The 24302-nt window shown below is 45.2% G+C and overlaps 1 protein-coding gene across 1 annotated transcript in view; it reads left to right on the plus strand.

Annotated features, from left to right (window-relative positions):
• The window catches only part of ZZEF1 (zinc finger ZZ-type and EF-hand domain containing 1), a 1627273-nt gene that overhangs the window by 540960 nt on the left and 1062011 nt on the right, over nucleotides 1–24302 (plus strand). Inside the window, exon 23 of the mRNA XM_078679684.1 lies at nucleotides 3027–3108. Within this exon, the coding sequence (XP_078535810.1) occupies nucleotides 3027–3108 (82 nt within the window). The remainder of the gene's footprint in view (nucleotides 1–3026; nucleotides 3109–24302) is intronic.

Consider the following 24302-nt stretch of genomic DNA (forward strand, 5'->3'; position numbering starts at 1 on the left):
CGCGCTGCTCCCTGATAGGTGCAGATATACTACACATGCTTTGGGCCTGCCCCGGATTACATACTTATTGGCTGACAGTGACAGCACAACTGACTAAGGGGGTCGGGGTGGAACTACCACACACATGGGAGGCCTGTGTACTCGGGTTGTTTAAGAGGACGAAGCACAACAAAGTCCACTCCAGATTCTGGGACTTAGGCCTTATCACCGCCAAGCGACTAATCACAAAGCGTTGGAAACACACGGACTCGCCGCAGCTCCGTCATTGGTACGCCTCTTTTCTTAACTGGCCGATGGCAGAGGAGGTGACCCTACACAGAGAGGAAACAGCGGGTTTGAGGGCCGTGCCTATGGCGCAGCTGTGGGGAGACATCCTGCGGACTTTCCGCCAGGCGTACACTGAACAAGACAGTGCCCAACCTCCGCCCACCAATGCTAGTCCTCACATGACAGTGACGCCATAGAAGTGGAGGACCAGAACATACGATGTGACGAGGAGGGGAACTGCTAGAATGCATCCACAACATGACTGCTGCCCCTTTCTTTGCTGACACCCCAAGCTAAGGGGTCCCCACCCCAGATGCGCCGCCTGACGGAACCACTCTGCCCTGCCCCCTACCCTGAGGTGGGCTGCCCTCCCTGACTGTTAATCATCAACATACACGAACCCGCTCGCACCGTGGCACACAGACACAGCACTCACTCTTGCACTGTGCCAGACATGTCTAGATAGCGTACCCCCCTCGTTCTAATCCCTCCCTCCACTTAAGCCCCTTTACTATTCCCCCCCTTTTGTTCTTTTATGACTTACTTGTTCTCCAGCATGGCAGGGAGCCTCACCCCGAGTTTCCTTCTATGTTGTCCCTCTCCCTTCCGTCTGTTCAGTTCTCATTCCTGGTTCTTCTCCCGAACTGCCCCAGTTGGACGATAAGCAAAGAATTGATACCAGGACGCCATGGTTGCCCAATAGTCAAACGCTGAGACAGACGCGAAATGCCACTAGCAGTGCCTATTGCCACACGTGACAGATGTCACGTGGACATCCCGCATACTGGACTTACAGAACATACTAGGGACAAAACCGCATAATATGATGTGGACGCCCCAAGACGCCAGTCTGTAGGAGTATACACATAATGCCACACTCCAGATATAATCGGGGATACAGTCGCTGCAACATATCATTGTTGGGCAAGATAGTGCATTACGAGTAGAGGCATGACTGTGTAATAACTGTTGTGAATCCAACAGGATAGAAACGTCAGTCTCATTAATACTAGCACAGCACTCAGTGGAGATAATGAGCATGCGCTCATATTGGAAAAATGAGGAGTTACTGCAATACACCTATGATTCCTTACCTCCAGCACTGCCACCTAGGGCATAAGACTGTTACGTTATGTACTATGAATGTTATATATAATTTTCGTGATGCCTGATAAGATAATGCTTCCAACTGTCTCATTTGAATGGTTGTAATGTGTGATATTCTTATGCTATGTCCTCAATAAAACATATTCAAACGAAAAAAAAATTGCCTGTCTATAATCATGTTTGTGTGACGGTGTATTTGCTATTGGATCATAACAGACTGCTCTTTCTCTGTTGTGTGGCACCTGTCTTTTTTTGGTCCTCAGTTTCTTCGGCCTCTATCCCCCTGCTAGAACCATGTCTTGGATCTACAGTGTGATAACAGGTGTGCTCCTTCTGCCTGTTCATTTTCTTTGATGTGATGTGACCATGGCACCAACACTCCTATACATGCACAATGTTTTATTCTTCTTTTGCTCCAAATACAGTCGTGAGAACGTAGATAAGGGGACACTTAATTGGTAGCATAGTATACTCAACCCAGGTATTGTCTGTGCTCTTGTGCACTCTAGGAAGAGGCATTTAGATTGTCAGCTCTTGTTGAGCTTAGGAATCAGGTAGGTATCTTGGACTGTAACCAGCTACACCTCTGGTTAGCCCTCTTTGGTACTTGGGACTGGCTTTGCCGTTGATGTGTGAAGAGTATTTTGACTTGCTCATCAGTGCCAGGGACTGTTGCCTCCTTTTCTGTGTCCGTCTGTCCCTTATCAAGGCTGCATCATCTTGTGGGTTTGGCATAGAGATCTTGCTATTTTGCGCTTCTGCCATGTTGCCTTGCATTTAAGGATTTGAGAAGTAATGGGACCAGCACTAAAGGCAGGTGTGCAGCAATCAATTAACTTGGCATGCACGATTTATACATTGCTGGGTTTGCATGCTACATTTCTAGTATGAAGTCTAGTGATCAACCATGCACTACAGGGTTTGACTAATTAAAAACTTGTTGGGTTGGTTTCTTGCTTCATTGTATGCATTTGCTCTTGATTTCCGGACATGTAAACTTTGTCAGATTTGACTTAAGGATTTGGCAACATTTGTATTTGTTGTGTCCAGCTTGATTGGTATTAAGTGGGGAAAAGCAAGATAGAACAGTATATTTGTAGTGCTTTTATGCGTCTTATAGTCCTATGATGAATAATTTTTGTGATTTTAATTACTAATTACTTAAAAATTACATAGATTTTAACCAAAGCATTGCTCTCACAAATCACATAATGTAATTGTATTATAACATTAATAAACTAGACAAAAGGAAAAACAGTTTAATTTATTTGAACGCTTTATTGCATATCAGGATTATTATTCAAGGGGTACTTCAAATTAAGGGCTCAAATTGCACTTTGAGCTAATTTTTGATATCGTATGCACTCTCAGTGCTATGGTGCTTTGGTCCTGTCCGTCACTCTGTACACCAAAATCCAAAAACAGTCCATTGGCATTCAGTGTGCTATAATTAAATGAATGTTACAGCTACAAAGTCCATAACATTGCTCATGTTGAGTTGAGCTTTAGATCATCTCATTGGCAAAGATAGCAGCATATATTGAATTAGCACAGTAAAGATCAAATTGAATTCTTAAAGAGTTTTAAGATTTCTCATACATGTTTAATTGATTTGCAACTTAGTATAAGTAATCAAATTGTCTTCCTTACAGATATGACTATCTGGAGTTTACTGATGCTCGAGATGTAAAAGTTCGCTATGACACAAAAGTTGGTACTGAAAAATGGCCGAAGGTGGGTTTATGTTTTATTTTTTTAACATCTGTTAGTATTTTTCTGTGCTTGTTTTAGGTCAGTTGTAAGATCTCATAGTTGGTAACCACAAATAACCACTGTTGATGATCTTGGTTGCTAGTTACTGATAGCAGTGTCATCTAAAACTAGAATTAATTTTGAAGTCAAGAGTTTATGTGAGTAGAAGTTGATAGAAGACCAGGGGTCATGAGTACAGTGCCATTCACTCAAATCACATGAAATACAGCATATTGAAGTGGATAAAAGTCTGTTGTGGTGCAATATCTTGTGTTTACCCTAGGAACACACAAGGACCATCAGAGCTGTTAAACACTATGCCAAAGGTTAAAAACATAAATGCACTAGTGGGGTCATGCCTCCCAATCTTTCTTTTTTTTGTTTAAATATTTTTATTAGTTACAGCGAAATCATGTGCATAAGCAGGACAGTACTTTATAACTTACACAGGTTTCCAGAGCTGGACAGTTAGCAAACAAAATTTGTACATTACATATAATCTTCACTTTCTGTACGTTTATGCATTTCAAATTCCACCATTGGGGACACCACAGGATCCCCTCGACATTTATTTCAGTTCGACCATTTCCAGTCCCATTTTTTGGGGCACCCCCTTGCTACGAAGACTTCCGTTTCCTCCAGCATGCACCTTTCAAGCTCTTTCGCCCACATGTGGGCGCTTGGTGTGTTTGCTCTCCCCCACCCTCTCACTATCTCCCGTTTAACCAGCGTGTATCCTAGCGTTCTAAACTGTTTTTCCACTTCCGTCGGGTCAATCGCCTCCCAGATTTTTAACAAACCCAGTTGTGGCGTCAGGACAATCTCTTTATGTAAGGCTTTGTGCATGTGCTCCGAGGCCCCCTCTCACAGGACCCTCAACCATGGGCAGCTCCACAGAGTGTGGTAAAATGTGGCCTGTTGGCCACATCCCCTCAGACAGAGATCATCAGATATAGAAACTATTTTCATAAGAGTCTGCCCCATCAGGTATGAGCGGTGCAGTATCCTGAGTTGGATCAACCTAAATTTGTGTGAGGCTGCCTCCCGAGGGGACACCAGGTCCTCCTGCCATTCCTTGTCACTAATCATTCCCAAATCGCCTTGCCACCTCTTCCTGAGTCTCTTAAAAGCATCCGGAAGGTTATTGCATAATGTCTTAAATTTAAGAGAAATTGCTTTCGAATTCAAAGGCCTGTCCAACAGTCTGTCTTCAAGCAGTGAATAGTCTGGTATGTCTGTAAAAGACGAAAAGGCCGCCTTAAGGGCATGGCGAATTTGCAGATATCTATACGTTTCTCCCCGAGCCAGGTGATATTGTTTCTGGAGTTCCTCAAATGTGAGTATATCCCCCTTTTTGACAAAATCTTTTACTGCCGAGATACATATAAGGTCCCACTTGTCAAACCCGGGCTGGTAGCATAACATACCCAATTTCTGCTTATACCAGGGTGGAGCAACCTTTGTAAGGATGCCAGCCCATTCCAAGCTAGCATGCACTATACGCCAGATCTCTAACGTGTGTAGGGTGGGCCAAAAAAATCGCCCCTTGTTTTTCTTATCACTAACATACAGGGCCCCCAAATAGCCAGATCGGTCAGTTTGGTATTGGTCAAGAGCGTACGCGGGGTCCTCCGGAGGACGGTATATCCATCGATCAACGGTCACCAACTACGATGCCCAATAGTACAGTTGCAGGTCGGGGAGCGCAATGCCTCCATCATACCAACTCTTCGTCAGCTTCTTCAATGCCAACCTTGGGACCTTCTCATCCCACAACAGCGTACGGACCTCCCCCTTCACCGCTTTGAAATATGAATCAGGAACTCTGTACGGGCAGTTTTGAAGGATATATAAGAAGCGAGGAAGGGCCATCATCTTAAAGAGCGCAGCCCGGCCAATCAGCGAGAGCGGGAGGGACCGCCAATGTTTCACGTCCGCTTGCAGCCTAGCTAGCGGAGGGGCCAAATTGGAGCTGTAGAACAGATTGGGATCTGACGTGACATAAACCCCCAAGTATCGAAACCTTTCCTCCGCCAACACTATGGAGCAGCCTGTCGCAAGCCTGGGAACCTGTCCCCTCAACATAAACAATACGGACTTATGCCAGTTGATCGCATACCCGGAATATTTGCCGAAATTTGTAAAGATGTCGAGCACCACCGATATGGATTTGTAACGGGAAGCCAGGTATAGCAGGATATCATCCGCATAAAGAGATATGTGGTCTTCTACTTCCTCCGCCCACCTCATCCCTCGTACCATAACATCTCGGTTTATCCATGCCGGAAGGGGTTCCAATAGAAGGGCGACTATCAATGGGAACAGAGGGCATCCCTGTCTTGTACCACATTGAGATCTAAATGTCCTAGATATATAACCATTGACCCGCACTTGACCCAAAATATCTGTGTATAGCAACCAAACCCATGCTATAAACTTGGGACCTAGACCCACCTTCTCTAAAACTTCAAACTTGTTCGGCCATTCTATGGAATCAAAGGCCATAGAGGCATCAAGAGACAACAACGCGGCATCCTCCTCAATGTACTGTCTACGGACCATCACATTATGTAGGCGCCTTAGATTAGGGGCTGCATTTCTTCCAGGCATGAACCCAGACTGATATGAGTAGACTAATGTTGTGATAACCTCCCCCAGTCGGTTGGCGAGGACTTTCGCTAAGACTTTTGCCTCAATGTTAATCAACGAAATTGGCCTATAAGAGCCACAAATGTCTGCCGGTTTACCTGGCTTGTGAATCACCACTATTGTAGCTAACCTCTGATCCTCTGGTAGCCGTCCCACCTCCAGGCTCTCCTCATACATGGCCTTCAAATGTGCTATCATTCGAGAGGCAGTAGCTTTTAGGAATTCAACCGGGATGCCATTGGGTCCCATCGCCTTCCCCGATTTAATCTGCCCTGTAGCTTTACCAATTTCCTCATCCGAGAGATCTCCATCCAGGGTCTCCCTATCCGCCTCTGAGAGGGTTCGAACGGCACTATCCCGGAAGAGCTGGCGTGAGTCCTCAGCCGTGTAGAGGGTAGAGGGGGAATATACCTGTTCTAGGTGGGCAGCGAATTTCTCCACTATTTCCCATGGATGTGTCACGGAGCCCCCCCTGCCGACGTTGTCAACGTATGTACCCATCTGGATCCCTGTTCTCTAGCCAAGCCAGTGTCCTGCCCGCCCTGTCTCCCATCATATATTCTATGCTGAGTGTGGTGGTACTTGTACAACATGTGTTCTCTGGTCTTAATCCGATACTCATCCTGCTTCAACTGAAGCCTATGGGTGATATCAGGCGAGGGATTCTGTGCATGTTCCCGCTCTAGGTCAAGCAGGTCCGTTTCCGCCTGCACCAGAAACTCACGTTTCTTAGCTATTTATCTCATCTTCAAAGATAAGGCCTCTCCTTTCAGAACTACCTTGTATGCTTCCCATATTGTCTGAGCGGATGTGACCGAACCCACATTTTCGGCAAAGTAATTCTCCGTTTGTTTATGAAGTTCCGCTCTAATGTCCGGTACGTGTAGGAAATAGCGGGTGGATCTGCACACCTGGCTCTTAGTTAGTGAAGTTTAGGTGAAAAAGTGTAAGTAAGGTAATGGAATTTCTGCGTGCCTACAAGTGGTAAGGGAATGTGCCCAAGTCCCTTAGTGTTATGAACAATGTAAAAAAGAGTCTAGGGAAAACCTTGTTCTTCATGTAGCACAGCTAAAGGCAGAATGCCTTAAAAATATCATCATCATCATTAACGTTGTTTTAGTACGATATACTCCAAGTTATAAACAAAAACCATATGTCAACTCACTTTTTTTGAAAAGAGATTTTCATTTGTAAAAATAAATAAAGAGATCACTTCTAGAATAGTAATAAAGTCACACTCTTGAAAATCTTTCTTAAAACAAAATATTTCTAACAGTCAGCAAAAGCGATAATGTAATCACAGTCAAATATGTATAATTCCAATTCTTATACAAAAACCAGAGAACTCCCAATGCATTTCGGGTTCACCATGAGCCCTTCTTCAGGGGATATATGGTTAAACAATAATGAATCAAAAATATAAGCTGTAGAAAATATTCTTCAAGTTTTCTCAACCCGGATCTACAACATAGAACAATACCAATATCAGAATAATTTAATAACCGCAAGGATTTGAAAGAACTACATTTTTGACTACATCATGTTAAAGTAATGAGCTCGAGATGTACACGATGAAAAGAGATAAAGGTCAAAGTAAAAGTGAAAGTAAAACGCCACCATGTCAGGATGTGTATGCAAGATGTCTAAATGGTGCCCTATTAAGAATGACACGTGCAGCCCAGTGCACTGATAGTAAAAAACATAAGTGGGAAACTGACCTCTCATGCAATGGATAAACCAAAAATCTGGGAAGATGTAATGGACGCAGTAAACACTCTGTAACCATCAAAACATTTATGAAAATGAGCCCAAAAGACCACGTGATTCTAAAATACAGAAACTTGGTAAAAAAACGTTCTTACCAAAAGGCATATACTGTATGTGTGGTAGCTTAAAACACGAGTACAGGCTGGAGATCCAAAACACATCCTAGAAAATGGTAATACTATGTTAAGAAAACAGTCTGTGTCAAATACGAGCACGTTAAACATCCATTAGTGCAAAAGGATCTTACCACTATGAACGTATGTTTTTCAAGTGGCGTGAGGCCGTACAGCAGAAAGATGCTTCTCCGTGCTGAATAAAAATAGAACTTTGTAAGAATGCATGGTTTCAAGAAACCAACAGGCATGACCGGAGTTTTTACTGAAATAATGACTCACCAAATGCTCTAATGAAGAAACACTAACAGCATCCGACGTCCTCAGAAGTTCATCGCTAGGCAATCAAGTGAAACCGGCGTCAAGCGTATTGAATAATATACGCGATCATGAAGCTAAAAAGCGGACTGTGCGAGTGTTGTGATGACGTTCAGGGAATAGACGTAAACAAAGGACTAATCGTGCTCAGCTAGAAAAAAGACCTGAATAACTTTATTGATGTTGCCCGTGCAGCCTGCATAGATCCAATGAATCAAGTATAAAGCCATCTCAAGATGCTACGAATGTGTAAACAGCAACAAATCAAGCAATACAAATAAAAGATAGTACGATTGTGTCAGTGTTACATGTGTATACTAAGTATCTGTGTTCCAAAGTGCGATGGGAAATGAAAAGATGCAAAAAAAATGCAAAAAAGAGAAAAGACTCGTGCAATCTCTTACAATCCTAAAATATGATCATGTTTTTCATACATTTACAAGAAACATAATAGTTCATAATGGTCATTCAGACCACCTGGGATAACAGTACCAAGATACTTAATCCAATATGTTTCCCTACGTTCCAAGGCTGTATTAATGTCAATGCCTGAGGTTATGTGAATACGCTCTAGAATGGTATAACGTAATTGATGGATGGTATGTGTGGCTTCTACACAATGTCTTACCAGAGATGAACTAGTGTTTCAGTTGCGAATCCTACTTTTATGTTCAACTATACGGGTTTTGATCTTTCTACTCGTCCTTCCTACATATACAAGCCCACAGGGGCACTTGATTGCATAAATCACTCCTTCCATAGTACAATCTTACGTGTGTTACAATGTAATAGCTCGACCCGTAATTGGATGCATGCATTTATTTCCTATGATGACATTACCACACTGGCCGCAGTTATGGCATTTTTTCATCCCTTTGTGTGTGATTTTAACCTCTTTTTTAGGGGGATTCTTCGGTCTGGTGTGCGCAAATAGTGGTATGCCTCGAAACACTTCTTTAAAATCTGGTTCGTTCGCAATTAATTCCCAGCAATTTCTGATGATGGATTTGATCTTAGGTGCTTGAATCGAGTGTTTCAAAACACATACTTCCCTCTTCATGGCCGATTTAGTTATTACTTTCAAAAGATCTTCCCGTTGTTTAAGTGAAACAACGTTTTCAGCCTCTGTTAAAATTATGTCAGGGTATCCTCTCTCCTTGTATCTGGTGATTTGTTGCCTAATCAATTCTTGGCATGTGTTTGCATCCGTGGTAATTCTTTTTATTTACATTATTTGAGAGATGGGAAGATGTTTTTTAAGCGAGTACGGATGCGCACTGGAAAACAGCAGAGCATTATTCACGTCAGTTGGTTTCTTATAATCTGATGTTTCTAAACCAAACAGTGTTTTTCTGATCTCAATATTCAGGAAATGAATTATTTCTGTATTTATTTCATGTGTGACTTGTATCCTAGGGTTGCAGTTATTCCTTTTTTTAATACTTTCCTCAAGCAACATCCTTGATCCTTTCCATATAACTAGTATGTCATCAATATATCGAATGAATAGTGCTGCATGCTCTTGCCATTTCTGATTGGTCAATACGAATTGATCTTCGAAATATGACATGAATGTATTCGCGTAGGAATGTTCTCCAGGAAATCCCATGGAGGTTCCAGTTCTTTGGATATAAAAGTTGCCTTACCAGGTGAAATAGCTGTGGTACAGCGCAAAGTGTAGTAAATCAAGAATAAAAATTCCCTTATCCTGAGGGATGTCAGATTGTAAAAGCCTCCATTCTACTGCCTCTAAGCCCTCATTGTGGGCAATTGAGGTATATAAGGATACCACATCGATGGTGCAAAGCAGAATATCTTCTGAAAATAAATGTTTTACTGCTTCCAACTTTAGCAAACAGTCTGTCGAGTCTTTTACATAAGTTACCCATGTCTGTACCAATGGTTGAAGATGGAAATCCAGATGATAACCCAGTGGTTCGTGGATAGATCCACATCCTGCCACAATAGGACGAAATGGAGGAGATGTTCTGTTCTTGTGTATCTTAGGTAACATGTATATTTCGGGAACCTTAGGTGTGGGGTTCATCAAAAATTTCCTAGTGTTCTCATCAATCGTACGTGTAGGAGCCATGGGTTAAGAATGATGATGGTGGCGGTGCGTGCCTGTCTTTCCCACTGTGTATACTCCACCCAGACCGGGGAGGGGTCAGATATACCCCTCGGTAGAACCTGGTAGGAGACAAAATTCCCTACCACTGACAGGTGTGTGAGGAAGTAATCAATATGTGACCAGCTTTGGTGCATATTAGAGAAAAAGGTGAAGAGCTTATCCGTGGGCTGGAGTGCCCGACCCACATCCATCAATCCCAACGCCTCCGTAAAGTCGACCATTAAGGTATTGGATTTCGCCTTTGACCTCGGTGGTTGGCGGTCAACTGTGTCATCTAACATCATATTATAATCGCCTCCAATAATCAATGTGCCTTCCTGTAGTCTCGTCAGCTTCCCACCTAGGTCCTCCAAAGCTAGTTTACCCAGAGCAGGCGCCAGATAGACTGAAATTATATTTAGGTCCCTACCATCCCACTGGGCCTCCACTCCTGCGAACCTCCCTGCCGAATCCGCCCATACCTTATGAACAATGAGGGGCACGGACCTCTTTACCAGAATTGCCGTCCCCCTTGACCCGGAAGTGTAATCAGCATGGACCAAGAGTTTATACCCTCATCTAGTGAGGGCATTAGTCTTCTGCCCCACAAGGTGCGTCTCCTGTAGCAGTACCACATCAGGAGAGTGCCTTTTCAAATACTGTTGCACTATCCCTCTCTTAATCTTGTCCCCCATCCCATTGACATTCCACGTCATTACAGAAAGTGCCCTATCTCTCTCCCCCCCCCCCATCCCAGGTCACGAAAGGAGCAACAATTAAACGGATAGTGAGGTTGGCGAGTGAACTGTAAACATCCTGTCTAGTATTGTATGTCCCAGCTGCACATTTAAAGATTGAACCTTCAAACCCCCAGATCCCAACCCCCCTGCCTCCCTGCCCGTGGATTTAAAAACTACCCACTCCCAAACATGGCAGAGTGCCTCTCTCTCCCCCTGAAATGCCGAAACTGCACAAGGTGATCTAGCCCCCCCTTCCCGCATGTACACATCACAATTAGCTCTTAATTTAGCCATCTACTTGTGAATATTGTCCACTCCCATTCAGGTCACAGCTATAAATCCATTAGTCTGCTTTATTGCACGAAGTGCCCTTTTTCGGAAGTCCCGCCATGATGGTTGGTTCCGCCATGATGGGTAGTTCCACCCATCCCCCGTTCCCCCTACTTGCGCTTCCAATTGGGCATGAGCTCTCCCTCTAAGCAGCTCTGGCCGGTCAGTCCTTCTCCTGCGGCTGGCTCTCTTCCTCTATCGATCCGTTGTGCACCGTCTCCTTCCGGGGCCCGCTGTGTTGACCAGGTCTGTCCGCTCTTTCTCGTCTCTGGCTACCCACCGTGCTCCAGCCTTCCATCCATTCCCATACTGCCTCTGGAGAGTCAGAAAACCACGACTTGCCGTCCGACCCCACTCTCACCCTCCCTGGAAAGAGCATTGCTTACTTTACTTCTCGATCTCATAGTTCCCTCTTCACCGCCTGAAAACTGCGACGTTGGGCCTGAACCTTGGCCGTGAAATCCGGGAAGAAGGCCACCTCATAGTTATCTATCTTCCGGGGGGATTGGAGCGTGCAGTCTGATGGTAGTTGAACACCCTAGCAATAAGGGGCCTCGGAGGTGCTCCTGGTTTTGGTCTACCCCTGGTCTTAGGTTGTAGATGCTTTGTAATAAGATCTTCCACATAGAGGTCCGCTGCCGGCCCCTTCGTTCTCTCCGGAACCCCTAAAATACGGATGTTAATATGGCGGCCTCGGCCTTCGTAATCATCGAGGTGTTGCGATATCCTTTCCTGCTTCTTCTGCATTTCAAGCATTTGCGTCTAAAGTTCCGATGTATCCATCTGTAGGGCACTAGTGACTATCTTGAGCTCTTTGACCTTTTCGTCCATCTTCCGAAAATCGGCTCTAATAAGTGAGATCTCAACAGTGACTGAGTCTACCTAGGCACGCACCCCATTGATGGCCGCCATGACATCCTGTAGAGTAAGCTCCGGGCCTTGTTTAGTGCGGCCGCCCCACCGTCCTTTTCTGATTGCGGCGAATCCCCTCTTTCTCCCGTCTTGGACCATGCAAATTTAGCGAGCTGCTTTTAAGCGTTGGACTTAGGACCTCTCCCTCCCGTCGCCATGTCTCCGCTTTAGCAAACAGCCTACTAGGGGAAGGCCCAGGGCAACCCCGCACTGATAACTGCAGAGCGTCCGCAGGAGTGACCTCAACCCCCAGGTGCTGGTTATACAGGCTGGAGACCTCCACTTGCCGCAATGCTCGTCAATCTGGCGTAATCCTATGCCCCACCTCCCGGCGTGAGGTTTCACCGCCCCCAATTCAGGCCGCTCACATTTATCAGTATCTTGGGGGGGGGGGGGGCCAAAGATCTCAGACCCTCTCTCCAACAACAGAATCTGGGCAGTTGAATGCCCCTGTGGCTCCAAACCCCAGCTACTGCAGCACCAGTCCAGCCGCGATTTATGCAGGTGGGTAATTTGTCCCGGCACTACCCCTCCTGTCTAGACCAGCGATACACACTGTGCCCCTTCCTTGCCACCAGTGAAATTAGCTGCACCAGCACATACCAGGGACATGGAACCATCAGGGCCAACCTCCAGCAGTTCAAGACTTCTCACACAGCCCTCAGTTGCTGCTACCTCAGAGGTACATGCCTTCAATGCGGGCCCTGGTGCTACTCCCGCTAAACGATGTCAGCCCGGTCCTCCGCAAAGCCTCTGCTACCGGATCTTCGCGGCGTGCCCTCAGCGTTAATAGGCCCCTCCAGTCACAGCCACAGTCTAATATCAACTCGCCCCAGCTTCCGCTTCAATGCCTTCTTCCGCACGCCTCCTTGCCCACCAGGCTGTAGGTGCGGCCGGCCTGTCGAACGGCACGGTCCCAAAAGACTTCAGTCCTTAGCTCACCTCCGGGCCTTCACACTTCAAAGGGCCTACAGGCACTGCTCCTCACTATTGCCCGCAGGCCGCAACAGCCGGTGCCCCCGCCTCAGTACTTGTCTTGTGTCCCGCTCGCGGAAGGGCCACAAGCCGGAGCTTCAATTTTGCACCTGGCTGCTCAGGCAGCATCCGCTAGGCCTCTCCAGGCTGCTCTCTCCGCGCGTCTCCAAAGCCAAAAGAAGTCAGGCCGCTGATTCGGGGCCCACTCCCGACCCAACACTTGTCTGGTGCCGGGTTATGGGGCCTCCGCACTGTTATCTCCCGGTCCGGGAGTCCGCAACAGCCCGTCCCATTACCTAGGCCCCGAAGCCAGGGCCTCTGGTAGCCTCGTCTCCCGCCGGAGCGTTCTGCCGCCTCACTCCTCGCCGGGCAGGACCCCACCGAGTCGCGACTTCGGGCACTCATCTTCCACTCCTGGTAGCAAAGACACCTTGCAGCTGGCCTCGGAGCCCTCCGGGTACGATCCCCGTAACGTCTCGGGCCTGTCCTCACTCCACTTTCTCCCGGGTAGCCGCCATTAGCAGCAAGGCCAGTCTGTGGAAGGGACAATAACAAGCCTCTTTACCTCCGCCAGCAGGACAATTTTCCCCAGGGGGGGGGCGGGAATGCGATACATTAACTGCTGTGCCATTTTATTTTGTGTATTGCACAGGATGGGCTGGATAGATGTCGGGAAGGTAGGAGCTCGGCTAGGCTGCAACCAAACTCGACAGCTGCTTGCTAGCCATGCACCCCCCCCCCCCCCCCCCTTTCCTTCCAGTCTTTCTTGAATTTTCTGCTGCCTTTGAAGCATTGAGCCCTGAATGACTCATGAAAGAATTCAAAGAAGAAATCAGCCTATGGAGCATATGCCGCGCTTGATTCTCTAGTTTCCTGGAAAATCATACTGAATGCATTGTGTCAGGTTTTTAGTGACGTTCCATCCTCAATTTCTCTTCACCATTGAAAACTAGGGTCCTGATTTAAAATTTGGCCGACAAGAGTTTACTCCTTCGGGATAGTGGAGGACAATACCTCTGCCATACAGAGGGACCTCCGTCTGCCAGCGGTCTGCTGGTCCTGCAGGCAGCTCTGTACATTGACAGAAGCAGCCATTATGGCAGTTTCTCCTACTTCATTAAAACATTGAAAGATGGTATCATCAGCCATGACAGCAAGCAGTTAAAGTATTTGACGATTTTTTTTTTATTATAAACAATCTCCCAAAGTGGTAGTTTGTTTTTGAAAGAGAAAAAAACTAATGACCACCACAGCCTGGGAGTTTTCATCTAAGGTGTGGGGGTCTCTGTTTCTTTCCTGCCCCTCCCTACCTCCAGGTTTTTCCTGGTGGTGACACACGAAGGGAAAAAATGGCTTTACCCCATCCACCCTAAATAGAGTGGATGATGTAAAATCTGTTCTCCAAAAGTCCCTACTCCATTAGGCCATTGAAGGAAGTATTCAGTTGATGGAGCCAACAGGGCCTCCATTTACAGAATACTTACGGTCGACCAACTATAAATGAGTGGGACAGATCCAAGGGTTTGGGAAAACAAGATACTCTATTGCAACCTCATTCTAAGCAAGTGCCTGTGTCATATAGATGTGCTTTGCCTTCACACTGTGTTAAGTTAGCATGAGCTTATTAGGAGTTTAAACGCCATTTTACCTTTCTGCTGCTTCTGCACACAACACATAATTGTTACTTTAGCTTTGAGCTAGTATAATGTTTTGCTTCACACGAGAATAATATGTTATTGCTCTGATATCAGCTTTGCTTGGTGAGCTTTGTCTGTACAGTGAGTGCTGAAGCCTTCAAGGATAACTTGACACAGTGGTTGTTATGAGGTCTGATCTTCGCACGTTCCTAGACATAACATACATACAGCTGCGGACAAATTCTGGCTTTAGGCGAGTTTTTATATTGCATTGCACAGAGCATACCCACACACTTGATGGTGCTTCGCATGCAGAGAGCTGGTGGAAGATGATGTGATCCCTTACCACTAGGATCTGAGGTATGGGCCTCCCTGCTAAAACCCAAAGAGACCTTCTTAGATATAATCTAATATACTAGCTAGGGAGGGTGAGAATTAGGTGTTTTTTAACCCTCTTCGCTTTAGCATTTTACCATGCTTTCACCTTTTGTATTCTATGGGCTAGTAACTATGCTGATTACTTTGTTCCTTATAATATGTTTGCTTGTATTAGCTAAGATACTGCGTTTGAGAACACTACATTAGAAAATAAACATTTCAAATGTGCACGCGTCCTCATTTACTCCTTGTTCTGGATTGAAATGATTGTATAACGAAAGAGTGTTCATGTGTTCCACGTTACCTGAGGTGTACTAAGTTCATGTTCTGGTTTGTCTAAACATTGGGAGTTTGTAATAACCAATGAGACAGTGTAGCTAGTCTGGTAGGGAATTTTGGGTACTAAGGTGAGTTTTGGCACACCCTAACTTACTGAGGTTCCAAGTCTCTATGCACAGTTATGTAGGAGAATGGAATCCCTGCGACACTTGAATTTACAGCTGCTCATTAATGATGTAGCATAGGGCGCACTTTTCCAATATAGACTGCTCAAAGGCATCAACTATTTTCACCCATTCATCTTTAAACATATTGATTTTTAGGTCCTTATACTTTCAAACTGTATAATACCTCCCTAATGGTAGATGATGCATCGCGAACACTTTACTACATTGACCAGAGTCCTTAGGGGCGACGCCGCCGGTGTGTGAGTAGTGTGCGACCCCACCCCCATTTGTAACTTTAAAGCTCCCGTGAGCAGTGGGCTGACGAGCCTGGGATCCCGCACCTACGCGCCTGAGTGGTACTATACCTGGCAGATATTGGCAGCCATCGGCAACCCCAGTACACGGACTATCCCTGCTGACGAGGGGTGATACCCCGAAACACGTGTCCAGGGATGGCGAAGACAGCGAAGATAGCAGAAGATCGAAATATGATGCATCGCAAACACTTTACTACATTGACCAGAGTCCTTAGGGATGACGCCGCCGGTGTGTGAGTAGTGTGCCACCCCACCCCCATTTATCACTCATTGAGCATTGCATAAAGGCATACTGAAGTGCTTCATTAGAAAACTTTAAATCTCAGTTGGTTGCAACTACTAAGGACTGTAGAAACCTTTCTTTTTGAGATTGTAGCCCCGAAGAAGAATAAAAACATTGAATAAGTCCTTCTCGGGACGTGCTGGAAGAATCTCAAATTCCATCCGTCCTTGTATAAAAACAAGTTCTGTTCTGAAACATTGAAAAAGAAAAACCCACTATTCTACACCACTGGATTTTGAATGGATTCACAAGGTTGAATCATCAGAGTCAATGAGCTTGGCTACCACTGTTGCATTCCAATAGCAGCCTAATGTTAAACATAGTCCAGTAAGTTGTAACACTTTTCACTTGGGTAACCCATTCACCTAATTCCAAGACTTAAATAATTTGAGAGGAGACTGAGTCCCACACCCCTAGAGGTTGACATCCCATACTTTTCTACTGCACATTGTGTGTTTGTTTGACCTCTGCTCACATCGTCTTAGATAAGTTCATTTTGGCTTTGAATTCCAGATTTCCAGCAAATATCCAATCCTAGCAAACTACTTTTTCCAAGAGATTTGCTACAGAGTGCATTTCAGCCATGTCTGAATAAACCAAACGGGTCTTTTTAGACCTCACAGTTTCTTTGGAGGAAGAGACTTTTCCAGGATGATCTTTTCAAGCAAGCAATTTATTGGATATATCCAGTGCATAACGCAAAAAAAGTCGACATTTGCAGGACATTCCCCACTAAAACCCTTAAGGACATGGAAGGAAGGGTGCTTCTGTTTATAGAGAGCCTAAGACCAAAGATAATAGTGCCTCGGATGGAGAGTCTGACACTTTTGCCAATCCTCTCAAGAAGGCTCCATACTAAAGCTATGAAAGGGTTTCCCAGGAGGATGAACAACCACCCCGAACGAATCACTTAAAAAAAACTGTTCAGAAAAGTGGAGTAGAGACCAGTTAGACAGCACAGCCCATTTTTAACATGACTCTTGATGCAAAAAAGGCACATCATCATTTGACGCCAGCAATTCCAAGGCCCTCTCATCGCCGTCTTTACCTCATCCTCCTCAATCAGAGAGACCAAAATTGCCTTTCACTGCCTTTTTGTCCCCCCTGGCAAAATTAGATGGTCATTCAAGGCATTGTCGGTAACATCATAGCTGCCAAAACAGCCTATCACTAGGAAAATGCCTCCAGCCACTGCACCATCAACCAAGATACCGTTAACAACTACAACATTAACATTGAAACTGTCGGCAACTGCGGTGACAGCTGATTCATTATCAACAACAAAATCATCACCGTTGACGAATGATTGTTGATGAGGTTATCATTGATGACAAAACTACCATTGATGACACCCGTTTCTGTTATTTCTGAAAGGGGTATTCCGTTGATTTTACTCCCAGTGGATAACTCACCCAGCAAGATCCCTTCGGTTCCTCCACCAAGAATGCTGAATATTGAGGGTTCAGAACACTAGGAACCATATGGTCCAGCATGTGGCCCTGTGCAACTTAGTGGCCATAATATGAATCTGTACAGTGGCAACAGGACCCAGGTTACCATTTGTACTTTGAGGAAGATCAGTATCCTGACACTTTATTGACCCCAATCCCAATGTTGCTAGTCAGGAATTTGGGTCCGATGATGTCTGATTATTATAAAAGGTTCCCAGAAGTTACACAGAAAGCCAACATGACCACAACCAAAAATACAGAGGCAAGTACCAACAGCTACGTCAATACTGGAGTTCGTATCACACCCTCAGTCTCTCTCAGCCCCTACCATGACTGTACTATTGTATCCGCATCTCTGTCACATGGTAACAGACTTATGATGAGGACCATGAGGATACGGACGTTTGAGTAGACATAGTGAATTTTTATATGCTTATTGAAAAAGCTTCCAGTCACATCGAGTTGCCTTTGTGAACAAAAGATATGGACGACTTCTTATATGACTTTGAAGACCCACCAAAATAGTTTAAGACCAAACTCATCATTGACCACGTGTTGAAAGAGCACCTGAAAGTAATGCAACACCAGCAGCAGTAGCAGTGGTGATTAATTGCTTAGATAAGAAATAAAAAAACACTAGAGAACACACCTTTCTAATGGGGCATCTTCAACCTGACTTGGTCTTGTTACAAGTGCGACAGAGAAGATCAAGGAACCTGTTAACACCTTGTGCAGCATCTCGGAGAGATGCTTGTTTCCGGTACAGGGAAGATATGGCTTGGCAGTTAGGGCTGGACTGTTCTCATGAGGCACAGGGTCGGACTGATTTGCATATGGCCATTTGTGAACTGGGGTGGTGGAGTGAGCTAAAGAATGATGATGGATTAAACCCAGATCAGTTGACTGGGGGTGAGTGTTTGATTTGCTCAAGCGTTCCGTCCATCATCCCCTTTGGTATCGCTTTGTTCACTCTAAGTTGGCAGGCTATGCCCAGACGTGGGTCCCTTGCTCATTTTGCCACTGGATTCAAGCTAGCCTGGCTGATGATGGCTGATTAACCAGAAACCGGTCCCAGGATGCTTGTTTCCGGTCCAGGGAAGACATGGCTTGGCAGTTCGGACTGGACTGTTCCCATGAGGCACAGGGTCAGACTGATTTGCATATGGCTATGTCTGAACTGGGGTGGTGGAGTGAGCTAAAGAATGATGGATTAAACCTGGATGAGTTGACTGGGGATGAGTGTTTGATTTGCTCAAGCGCTCCGTCCACCATCCCCTTTGGTATCGCTTTGTTCGCCCTAAGTTGGCAGGGTATGCCCAGACGTGGGTCTCTTGCTCACTTTGCCACGGGATTCAAGCTAGCCTGGCTGATGATGGCTGATTAGCCAGAAACCGGTCTCAGGATGCTTGTTTCCGGTCCAGGGAAGACATTGCTTGGCAGTTCGTGCCCGACTGTTCCCATGAGGCACAGGGTCAGACTGATTTGCATATGGCCATGTCTGACCTGGGGTGGTGGAGTGAGCTAAGGAATGATGATTGATTAAACCTGGATCAGTTGACTGGGGATGAGTGTTTGATTTGCTCAAGCGCTCCGTCCAACATCCCCTTTGGTAACGCATTAGACAATCATAGGCACCAAGGCTCTGATTCCAACATGCCGCCTTCAGTCTCAACACCAAAACAGCAAGTCAAGCCTTCCGGTTCGAGCAGAGATAATACCCCATCAACTCCGAAACATTCGGGCCTAAAAGATAAAAAGAATAGATCCAGCTCAGCACCCAAAATTTCGGCAATGAAACATAAAGACGCTCCATTAAAGCCACCAGAGCGTATTCTAGAAACAATGAAACAAAAGCTCGGCCCAAAACAAAAGAAAATCAATTTAAATCCTGACACTGGGCAAATTACAACTAAGCCTGTAATGCCATCTTCCTAAAGGAGAGTAGACACTGGATATAAAAAAGGACTACAAGTCCTATTAACATTCCTCAAACCCCTCCACCTTCTTCACCAGCACCTATTATACCAGCTTCAGACCCTCTGGACATCACACCACTAGGCTCTCAAAATACAAATCCTGATGTAGGAGATGATGATGACACTTATGATGATCAGCCACCACCTTATCCATGGGATGACTACAATATAGATCCTCCTGTAGGCACTGACCCGGATATATATCCAGCTAAACCTTCATATCAGGAGTTAATTGCTAGGGAAGCCATTTACTCTATAATGACTTTACATAAAGAAACCCTAGAAGAGTATTTCCTGTTTCAAACTTAAGGAAACACACACAGAACATGACTGTCCTTGCCTATCTTGAAGGGTATGATGAGGCATGCTGACAATATTTTTGAGAATCCTGTTGGAGCACGCATCCTGACACCTAGAGTGGACAAGAAATATGAACCTCCACCATCTGACCCAGTTTTTATTAAGGCCCAGTTGCATTTGGATTCTTTAGTGGTCTATAATGCCGGTAAAAGAGCAAATTCACAAACCTCAGGGGAGGCATCACCTCCAGATAAAGAATCAAAACTTATTGATGCCTAAGGGAAGATAGTAGCTGCTCAATCAGCCAACCATTGGTGTATAGCCAATACACATTGTCTAGGTATAATAGGGCACACTGGGTCGAGATGGAAAAATTATTACAATATCTCCCGGAAGAACACAACAAAGTGGCAGGAAATAGTGCAGAAAGGGAAACCTGTTTCAAATCCCTCTATCAGATACTGCAGCTAGAGGAATCGACACTAGCATTCTACTTGTGAGACATGCATGGCTCAGAATTTCTGGCTTCAAACCAGAAGTTCAACAAACTATTCTTAATGCACCTTTTGATAAGGAATGCTTCTTAGGGCCTCAAATGGACCAATCACTTGAAAACATGAAAAAGGATACAGAAGTGGCAAAATCTATTGGAGCACTTCAGTCTTCTTCTACTAGAGTTTCCTTTCATCGCTCCTTTTACAGAGGAGGCTCAAAACTAATACAACAGATGTGACCGCATCTTCATACAAAACACAGACACAATCCTCACCCTCCAGAGGATTCTATAAGGGTGAATATAGGGAAAACTATTTTAAAGGGAGAGGTAGAGGTACATCAACATGCACCTCTACATTCACTAACAAGCAGTGACTTGCTATCACTTCCCTGCAATCATTCATCACCTGTTAGGAGAAGCTTACAACAATTTCTTCCCATTTGGCAATCAATAACATTAGACAAATGGGTGTTGCACATTATCCAACATGATTATTGCCTGGAGCTCACAAGCCATCCTCCCAATATTCCATCTTGTATTCACAGATTGTCTTTAGAACACCAACATCTGCTTAAACAAGAAGTACAAGCTCTTATAACAAAAGAAGCTATAGAACCTGTTCCAATACAACAACAAGGATCAGGGGTATATTAATTATACTTCCTAATTCCCAAAAAGGATGATTCATTAAGACGAATCCTGGATCTTAGGTCATTAAACCTATAAATCTTATCAGAACACTTCCATATGGTCACGCTGCAACAGGTACTTCCGCTTTTACAGCAAGTCCACTTTATGTCAACACTAGACTTAAAATACGCGTACTTTCATATTCCCATCCACCCAGCACGTCACAAATACCTCAGATTTGTTATAGGAAACAAACATTATCTCGAAGTACTTCCATTTGGAGTAACAACTGCACCCAGAGTGTTCACCAAATTCCTTGTAGTAAAAGCAGCACATCTACGAAGACAGCAAATCCATGTCTTCCCATACTGTGAGGGGGTGGACGGAGCCCCACCTCATTCCACGAACGCCGATCTGGGTGTGAGCGCTGGACGGCAGAGGTTAAACATTGTACCTCCCTCATCCCCGCAGGAAGAAGGAGGTGGCCTGGGAGAAGACAGCGAATGGGCCGCCCCTGACGACATAGAAAAGGCGGGACAACCAGCCATAAGGAGGACAACGTGGGAGGAAGAGGCGTCTTGGAGGCCGAACCCGCAAGGAAGCAGCGGATCGGAGCATGAAGGAGAGATTGCCAGAAGACCGGAGGATCATGGGGTCGGCAGCGGAGGACAGTAGGGAGGACGTGGAGAGCGGGACCGAAGTCATGTGGACACCCCTGAAAGTTGCTGAAAAGCCGCCGCAACTCAGGAGAGTTGCAGCAGACGCGGTGAGTAGAGTGGAGCGGAGGGGAAGGGAAAAGGGGGGGTTTGCTGTAATGGAATCAGCACACCCTTGCCCCTGACAAAAACCCTCACTACTGGTAACACCCCCAAGAGAGAGTGAGATCGGGGGTTTGTTTGTTTGTTTGTTTATTTTTATTATTTATTACACGTCCTGCTGAAAGGAAATATTCTTCCTGTACTGTTGCCCATTAACAGTGGCATAACCAAGTTCACGGCTCCTGGGCGAAAGAGGCATTTCAGTCCCCACACCTCTTCCACATCTTTTTTTTTTCCTTTCCCTCTTTTCGCTGGCCTGTGCTTTATGGTCTAACTATTGGGTTAAATAGGGGAGGAGATATCCACTGACCCACATCGATTTAGGTTAAAACAGAATACCCCTGGCAGCCTGTCATAGACCCACAGAAATGGTCTAGGAGTAGACTTTATAGTTTTTTTTCCTTTTCTTATTAATCCAACACTTGGGTGTGGTGACGGTTAACCTCATAAGAGATAGACCAGCCCACTTACCGCTCTTCTTTTCTTTTGGAGAGACTCCAGGGAGTCTGGGTATGACAAGAACTCCAGGAGAGGAAGAGAAGCCTGAAGCAGCAGCAAGTAGCTTCAACAGGAACATCCTCATCATCCCGGATCAAACTACCACCATTACTTCTTGAACCACTACCACTATTCTTTTTGGGAAAAAGTCAATACAAATTTAAAAATCCAACCCCTAATTAGGCCTCCGAAGTTCTATTTCCGCCCATCCCTCAGAAAGTGGTCTCAGAAGTGGGATCAGTGGAAATGGAGGCCGCACTTCAGAAAATGGCAGACAATCAAGAGACGTTAGGATGCCTGATGGAGAAATTCCTGTGTGTGGCTGAGGAAGATAGGGGAAAACTCCGTCAAACTTTGACTGATCAAAGCCACAATCAAGAGACCGTAATAGGAAAACTGGCAGACACCCTTAGTCAACAGAAGGGACATTCTACCTTCCCGTCGGTCATATTACAAAAATATACCAGTGGAGAAGATCCTGATTTCTTTTTTTTATAACTTCGAGCACATGGCTAGGGCAGAGGGGTGGCCCTTGGATAAATGGGGTGAAGAACCGGGTTTTAGAACCCAGCGGCGCCAGGGGCATGCCCAAAGTCTTCGGGTTCACCTGTCTTAGAATACAGAGACACGGGATACTTCTGAGTGGCGTCAAAGATCAAATTTATTGGCTGTAGCCAGTAACAGTAGTCCTAGAAGTCAACACGGTATGAGTTCTCAGGAGACTGCTCAACTTTTCAAAGCAAGTCATCCCTTTTTATGCAAAACATTATGCTTCAGGCAAACACTCCTTGTTTACAGTTTAACCAATCACATGTTTCCACAACAAAAAGTGTTGCATGACCACAAACCCATTTTACAGTTGTCCGGCCCATAATCAATCATTGAACAAACCCAACATTCTTCTTTAGGCAAACCGGACAAACCCATAATAAAAAGGACCACAACCCATATCGTAAATAGACCATAAAAGCAGAAAAAGAAACAGATAGAAGTAGGATAAGGCATGTTTGTGTGCAGTAAAACTTTATGATGTCCTGTGCTCTGATCCTTAATCTTGATCAGCTAAAGGGCAGGAACTGGTTTAACAAGGTCAGCTTCAGGCAACAGGGTCAGTTCCCTCAGGTCAAACAGGAGTCGGCACGAACTCGAGCTAAGGTGTACATGTCCTTAAAAGACTAGTTCAGCCACAGTCGTCGGCCTATGTGAGGGCAACCACAAAATGGCTGCCATACACAAAATGGAACCCAAGGGTTCAGAACGAAATCCCTAAATACGTAGTGAATCCATCGGTCTAACATGACGAAAACACTCGTACTTGCCGCACTAACTAGTTACGGTTCGCTATATCAAATTCGTAACGAAACCATGACCTTTATGAAACGGGTTCAGAATTCACGGAACCTCAGACCCTCCTTTTGCCCTTACATAGGCAATAACCTAAACTCACGTCAATCTGAGTCCAGGTCTATATTCATCAGATCATCAAGATGTTGCTGGAACATAATCCTATTACTTAGTACTTCTCTTGGGACAGGTCTCCTTGCACACATAGTAGCACAGAGGCCACATATAGCAGGAGCGCACTGCACACAAAGACAGAACAGGAAAAGAATCGCTAAAGCCATCCCAATAATCATCAGAATCTTCCATCCCCAAGTGGATAATAATCCCCAAAACCATCCCATCAACTACCAATCTCCTTCGTCCATGTGTACAGACAAGGAGATCTTATGTAGTTTGGAAATGGCCTGGTACACTGTAGGAGCATTGTCTGGAATAAAAATGCAGCAGCTCGATTGAATCAATTTACATACCCCTCCTCTGTCTGCAAGTATGACGTCTAACGCAACTCGATTCTGCAACGTCATAAGACGATCCGATTGGAGCTCAGTAGTCAAATTACTAAGGGCACCGGCAGTCTCAACAATGGTGGACTCAACCACTCTCGTCAATTGCCGTATGTTCCTACTATTAACCATAGGTCCCCAAAACGGCAGGAAACCCTTAAGAAAATCTCCCAATTCTTGTCCTG

The sequence above is a fragment of the Lissotriton helveticus genome, chromosome 3_1, assembly GCF_964261635.1.
Source record: "Lissotriton helveticus chromosome 3_1, aLisHel1.1, whole genome shotgun sequence".
NCBI lineage: Eukaryota > Metazoa > Chordata > Amphibia > Caudata > Salamandridae > Lissotriton > Lissotriton helveticus.